The sequence below is a fragment of the Penaeus monodon genome, chromosome 1, assembly GCF_015228065.2.
Source record: "Penaeus monodon isolate SGIC_2016 chromosome 1, NSTDA_Pmon_1, whole genome shotgun sequence".
NCBI lineage: Eukaryota > Metazoa > Arthropoda > Malacostraca > Decapoda > Penaeidae > Penaeus > Penaeus monodon.
Genome location: NC_051386.1, coordinates 40,230,726 through 40,238,067, shown reverse-complemented (window position 1 = coordinate 40,238,067; position 7,342 = coordinate 40,230,726). Strand labels below are relative to the sequence as shown.

The following is a 7,342-nucleotide window of genomic DNA, read 5'->3' as shown; positions in this document are numbered from 1 at the left end:
AGAAAATTGTATAATTTGCTTTCTTTTTTCTTAGTATTATCCAGTTTTATTACTGTTTCTTAGATCTTCAACTTCAAATTAAGCATCCTGATATAGAAACCAATTAATTATTTCTATCAGATGACACTGTCTTTATGAATTAGTCTATATCACAACAGTTACTGTATGGCTATATATCAGACTGTCAAGGTTAATTCTAAATCTAATTTGAAAGTGAGCATTATGTCACCCAGTTTTACTATTCTTATCTTGAAAATGGTTGTTGAATAGAAAACTCATGACATTTAATCATGTAGCCCAATAGTAATGTAGCATTATCTTGCCTTCACCCAAAAATTACTGACCAGGAATCTTGGCACACCAGTACATATACAGAAAGGATACCTCCAAATGAAATGAATTTGCTTATTCCAATGGGACTCATTCCAATGCTGTAGTAAATATGTGCGATAATCAGTAACATTTTAAAGTTACATGGAAGATTTTTGTAACTATTTCATCAACCAAAACTATAGGGTGTGTTCTTTTGTTTGTCTGATGAAATGCATTCTAATGTTTAGCATAGTTAACCCACTGATTCTAGCATGGCATGTATATACCTGCCATGTCTACACCTAGATGGCTTCACAAGAACACAGTTAATAATGGGTTACGGTATTGACATTAAGAGCATAAAAAACTTCCAGTAATTCAAGTAATGCCTTCTAATTGACTCATCAGTGACTGAGTACTTCTGGAGTCATTTATGTGTAAACATAAATCACCAAACAAACTACAGTGGACAGTACATATAACTAGTGCCAATGGGCGAAGAAAGTTACAAAGCAGACTAATCTGAACTTCAAGATTCTCTCTCTTCTCTCTCTCTCTCTCTCTCTCTCTCTCTCTCTCTCTCTCTCTCTCTCTCTCTCTCGTCTCACCCCCCGCCTCCTCCTCTCTCCTCTCTCCCCTCTCTCCCCTCTCTCTCTCTTCTCTCTCTCTCTTTTCTCTCTCTCTCTTTCCTCCCTCTCTTTCCTCTTTTCTCTCTCTCTCTTTTTTTTTACACTTTATTCCAAAGATTACATGGTCTGTATAATATAGTTTATTAATCTTATATGTGTGCAAAATTTTTTCCATTAAAGGTTAACTTATCTATAGCTTGAAACAGATATTTAAAACTTAATCCTGATAAAAGAGAAATTGGTCTAAGAAATCACAAGTGGAAATTACTTAGCCTGGTTTATATTGTAATCTCCAAGCATTCACTGCTGACTTAAACTATCTAGCAGAGGAGCAATGCATTGTAAACAGGCCAACTTTCTTGATGCGTTCTTTGCTAACTCTTTGACGTGACTGGTGAAGGTTAGGTGATTATCAATCTGCTCGCCAAGAATGTTGATATCCTTGCTAATACTGATGGGTTTGTTATTTAGCTTTATGATGGGTGCAAGGGCATTGTCCGGGTGTCAGACATCTAGATATAATCATTGTTTAGGTTTTATCTGGTGCCAGAGTAACTTGCCACTTTTTACTCCAATACATTATTTAGTCCCGTGTGTCATTTATGTGTCTAACTGCCTCTGCGCGGTTTTGGGTATCGCAAAGGGGGAAATTGAGAGTGCAGTCGTCAGCGTAAGCATAAGCTTTTAGGATGAGCTGCAGGATATCATTAAAGTAAACGTTCCACAGTAGTGGTCCGATTACACTGCTTTGAGGTGCACTGGCTTGAATGGGGAATTCACTGGATGTGTGACCATTAACGACAACTCTCAATGTTCTTTCTTGGAGGTAGTCCTCGAGTAGCATTAGTAGATTGCCGTCAATTCCAAAGCTCTTCAGCTTCGATGCAAGGCCCTTGTGCCACACTCAATCAAATGCTCCTGCTATATCGAGTGCAACAACGAAGGTGCCATACTGTAGTTAGGTGCAGAAGTAGGTCTGAAGCCAATTTCTGTGACCTAAAGCCAAATTGTCTTGTACTGAGTAGATGTTTTTAATCAAAATAATGAGTCAGTTTGTTTTCCAGAATCTTTTCAAATATTTTGCCTACATAGGAAAGGAGTGAAATTAGGCAATAGTTATTTTGATCTGATTTGCTCCTCTTTTTGTGTACAGCCACAATGTTTACTTTCTTCCAAATATTAGGCCATTTACTGTACCTCAGGCATGTTTGGAAAAGTGAGGCAAGAGGAGCAGCCAGGTGCCTAGCACACCTGTGAAGTGTGTGAGGACTGACTTTATCGGATCCTATGGCCTTATGGACATCAACCTTATTTAGATGCTGCCTGACTTTTCAGAGAAGAGCGAAGCCAGAAGTTCAGCCTTCTCTCTGCTGGAGGTTGCAACTGATCCATCAGGCTTGTTGAGAGGGGGGATGCAGTCGTCAGGGGAAAATCCTTGTTGTTGTTTGATGTAGCTCCACCAGGCTTTACTTCCCACTGAACGACAAGAGAGTTTTAACCGGAGGTCCTCCTTCCATTGATTAATTGCCCATTTTTGGACAGCTTTCATTCTCCTGCAAGCCATAGCATGAGCATCTTTATTTTTTTGTGTGGGATGGCGCTTATAACAGTTCCAGGCTCTCATCTTCTTGTCAGATGCCATTCTACAATTGTAGCCAAACCATGGCTGATCTGTGGATTTTGTCTTGTATGTCTTGTTAGGTACATATATTGCTTGTAGGCTGACTAGTATTTTGGTAAGGGCCAGTGCTTGTCTGTCAACAGTGCCAGTGAGAATGTCTTCCCAGGGAGCTTCAGATAATGCATCACACATACCTTGCCAGTCTGCCTTTTCCCATTGCCAGATTGTACAGGACAAAGTTTCCTCTCGAGCAGCTTTTAGGCTGATCTTGCTTAATACTGCGAAGTGATTGGAGGAGCCAACTGTGCCCAGGGGAAATACAACTGATGTCTGATTCCAGCCGGATCAGTAATCACAGGGGTCAAGGGATGAGCCTGATATGTGGGTTGGGAAATGAACATGATTTGTGAGCCCGAATGTAGTGAGGAGCTCTTCAAATGATCTTTCAACCAAGTGTTGGTTCAGATACCCTAGTATTATAATATTTTTGCAAGAGTTTGCATGGAGAATGTTGCCCAGGTTGGCTTGAAAAACAAGTGGTTCAGAGCCTTGCCACTGGGGTCTGTAGCAGACACAGAGAAGGACAGCATCTTGTGTGTCTGTCCAGATTTTGAAAAACATGAGTTCAAGATGATCTGCTACATTAATCTCAAGTGAGTGTACATGGAGTGTTCTTCAAAAGCAGACAGGGGGCCCAAAAAAATTTCTATCACGTCTGTGCCACTTGGGAACCCCAACCCCCCCAAAAAATTCTCAGATACTGTGATTTCAAGAAAGTTTCCACCACTTAGTGGCTATTTGTGGGTCTCCCAATTTTTTTGAAGCCTCTAACTTTGTGAGGGAAGTGCAGTTGGGCCTTCCCTGTTTGCGAGGCATAGTATAGGGGCCCTTTTAAAGTTAGTGGTTTTTGGTTGGGGGGCTGAATTCTGATGTTGGCCCCTTGGGTTCAAAAAAGTTGAAAGTTGGGTTATGGCTCCAAATGCTTCTGTATTCTTGCACCCAAGATACATTCTTTGCTTTCTCTCTCCTCTCCTTCTCTCTCTCTCTTCCTCCTTCTCTTCCCCTCTCTCCTTTCCCTCTCTCCTCTCTCTCTCTCTCCTTCATTTTTCCTCTCTTCTCCTCCCCGTCTCTTTTTCTCTCTCTCTCTTTCTCTCTCTCTTCTCTCCTCTCTTCTCTCTCTCTCTCTCTTTTTCTCTCTCTCTCCTGTTTTCTCTCTCTCTCTTTCTCCTCTCTCCTTTCTCCTCTTCTCTCTTTCTTTTCTCTCTCTCTTCTCCTCTCTCCCCTCTTTCTCTCTCTCTCTCTCCTCCCTCTCTCTCTCCCTCTTCCTCTTTTGCTCTCTCTCTCTCTCTTCTTCCCCCTTCTCTCTCTCTCCCCTTTTCTCCTCTCTCTCTCTCCTCTCTCTCCTTCTCTCTCCTTCTCCTCTCTCTCTCTTTTCTCTCTCTCTCTCTCTCCCCCTCTCTCTCCTCTTTTCTCTCTCTCTTTTTCTCCCCCTCTCTCTTTTTCTCTCTCTCTTCTCTTTTTTTTTTTCCCCTTTCCTCTCTTTCTCTTTTTTGTCTCTCCTCTCTCTCTCTCTCTCTCGTCTCTTCCCCTTTCTCTCTTCCTTTCTCTCCTCTTTTTCCTTTCTCTCCTCTCTCTCTCCTCCCCCCTCTCTTTTTCTCCCCTTTTCTCTCTCTCCCCTCTTCTCTTTCCCCCCCCTCTCTCTTTTTCTCTCCTCTCTTCTTCTCTCCTCCTTTCTCTTCCTCTCTCTCCTCTCTCTTCTTTTCTCTCTCTCTCTCTCTCTCTCTCTCTCCTCTCCCCCCCCTTTTCCCTCTCTCTCTCTCTCTTCCTTCTCTCTGCTCTCTCCTCTCTCTCCTCTCTCTCTCTCTTTTTCTCTCTCTCTCTCTCTTTTCTTCCTCTCTCTTTTTCTTCTCTCCTCTCTCTTTCCTCTCTTTTCCCCCTCTCCTTTCTCTCCTCTCTCTCCTTTCTCTCCCTCTTTTTCCCCTTTTCTCTCCCTCTCTTCTCCTTTCTCCCCTCTCTTCTCTTTCTTCTCCTCTCTTCTCTTTCTCTCCCTTCTGTCTCGTTTCTCTCCCTCTCTGTCTCGTTTCTCTCCCTCTCTGTCTCGTTTCTCCCCCTCTCTGTCTCTTTTCTCTCCCCTCTCTGTTGTTCTCCCCTCTCGTCCGTTTCCTCCTCTCTGTCTCGTTTTTTTCTCCCCTCTCGTCTCGTTTCTCTCCCTCTCGTCTCCTCTCCCCCGTCTTTTTCTCTCCTCTCTTCTCTCTCTCCCTCCCCTCCCTTTCTCTCTCTTTTTCTTTCTGTTTCTCCCTCTTTTTCTCTCTTCTCTCTCTCTCCTTCTTTTCTTTTCTCTCTCTCTCTCTCTCTCTCTCTCTCTTCCTCTTTCTTCTCTCTCTTCTCTCTCTCTCTCTCTTCTCTCCTCTCTCTCTCTCTCTCTCTCTCTCTCTCTTCTCTCTTTCTCTCTTTCTCTCTCCCTCCCTCTCTCTTCCTCCCTCCCTCTCTATTTCCCCTTCACACTTGCCCACATTATTTGTAGAATCAAAGAATTAAAAGAGAAAGCTTAACATTTATTAGTATCAGACAATTTCAAACTTCTTGTTTTTTGTTTTTTGTCATTTAACTCGTACTCTCATATGTGTCAGTATAAAAGTAAAAACATTTCTTTTTTAGCATAACAGAGCACTGTAAAATTGAACTGTGAAATCATCTGTGTGAATGTGCATATTTGTTTAAATGGTAAAGAACCTGTTTTGAAATTACCTTCCTGTATTATTTTTCTTTTTTAGATGCATTTTCACAACAATAGACTATGAGACTGGAAAGAAGGATGCTAACATGGAACCACTGCGCACTCTTAGGAGGTGAGCATATATGAAGCATAATTTTCAAATTATTTAAAGTTTAATTTTCCTTTTTCATTCTCTTTTTTAGATGATATTTTATTTTAAAAAAAATTAAAGCCGTCTCTGAAACAATATATCATTTCTAAGCGTTTTGTCAGAGATATTACAGCATGAGAAAGAAAAAAAAATATTTGACATTTTTTTTAAGTATCATGATTATAATTTTGTTCACTGGATTTGGCACCAGAATCAGCCAATTTTGGGCAGATACTTGTCAAGACAGAAATTCCAGTGCCATAGCGATACACACAGCTTGGTATATATTTCAGCACATAACCACAGATGGCACAGCATCTGTTGTATCCAAAGTCAAGGAGAGACATGTCTCTCTTAATTTGAATATGATAAAATATATAATATATATATATATATATATATATATATATATATATATAATATATATATACATATATATAAATATATATATATAATAATATATATAAATATATACATACAACAACAACTACACAACACAACACACAACACAACACACACAACAACACACACACACACACACACACACACACACACACACACACACACATATATATACATATACATATACATATACATATACATATATACACACTGTGCCATGTAGTGCAGTTTACAAATATACACCAGGCTGTGAGTGTTAGACTTTAACTTGTGAGTATGCATGTAGATGAAGTAGAAGTCTGGCAATATGCTTCAAAAAGATTATGCACTGTAAATGATATTAAAAAAAATAAAGTTTCTTACAGCATGATGATGAGAATGTCAACATAGTATCTGGCAGTTTCAAATTATCCTGTGTTGTAGGGAGGTCAGTGATGAAGAAAGCAAGTATCAGGTGACAGACATCAGACTTCCTAATATATACCTGTATGTTTTACAGTTACAGATGTGTAGAAGGAGACAACAGTCCGCATTTTGGAATCAACTTGGGAGTTGACATAACTGGAACTATTAATGAAGGAGATGCTGTGTATGCTACTTATTTGCAATGAACAGTTCCTTTTTTATCCCTATGAAAAGCTCATGCATTTTTATTACTTCTTATTTTGTATGATTTAATGAAAGATAATGTTACTGCTATGATTAAAGATTCATACTTTTATTTTAGATGTTTTTTTCATGTTGTAATATGCATGTATTATCGTATATGCAGTAGTTATTGAAGAGCATTTACAGAACAGATAACATGAAAAGCTCAGTTTATGTGTTGACATTTTTCTTTATATTCATATAACATTGTTGAATACAGCAAAAAGTATTGTTTTTTGTTTAGCTTTTAAAGTTTATTGCTAGAATATGTAATTAAGGTAAAAAATAAATATGTATTCATAAGAGCAGTATTGTTCATTTCTTTATTAGTTTGCTAGAGACTAAACAAGAGCCAACATTGATATTGCAGCTATTTTCATTTGTTATTTTTAAACTATTAAAGCTTATTTGACAATGTGAGTAGATAGTTTATTTTTTATGAAACCTTTCTTTATAATCAGAAGACAGGTATAGCATAAACTTATAGTATAATTTTACACACATTGTACTTATCAGAAGGATAGATTTAGGTTTCTTAGGCACAATTGCACAATTAGCATACCAGAGGATAATCTTTCTGTGAAGTGCACAACTTTTTTTCTTGTTATGCTTATAAATTACCTGTTATTACAATGGTTTGTATAAAATGGTATACACTTTTTTATACTTTATTTTCCGTAACTTATTCTTGTAAGCATTATTTGGACTCAATTTTTCTTATTTTTAAAAATCTTGTCCTCTGCTCAGATCATGTTTATTGTCCTTTATGATAAAAAAATGTTGTGGTCATAGTTAACACAAAACGCAGCAGGATCATGATGCCAAACATTATACAGTATCCCTTGTCACATTTTCAGTAATAA

General features: G+C 38.6%; 1 protein-coding gene across 3 annotated transcripts in view; it reads left to right on the top strand.

Moving 5' to 3' along the window:
- The window catches only part of LOC119572380 (mitochondrial amidoxime reducing component 2-like), an 11,318-nt gene extending 3,976 nt beyond the window's left edge, over positions 1-7,342 (top strand). For 2 of the 3 annotated variants that reach the window (XM_037919469.1, XM_037919479.1), the window contains exons 7-8: positions 5,337-5,411; positions 6,331-7,342. In XM_037919469.1, the coding sequence (XP_037775397.1) occupies positions 5,337-5,411; positions 6,331-6,442 (187 nt within the window). In that variant the 3' untranslated portion in view covers positions 6,443-7,342. The remainder of the gene's footprint in view (positions 1-5,336; positions 5,412-6,330) is intronic. The other variant, XR_005228714.1, reaches the window with a different exon arrangement.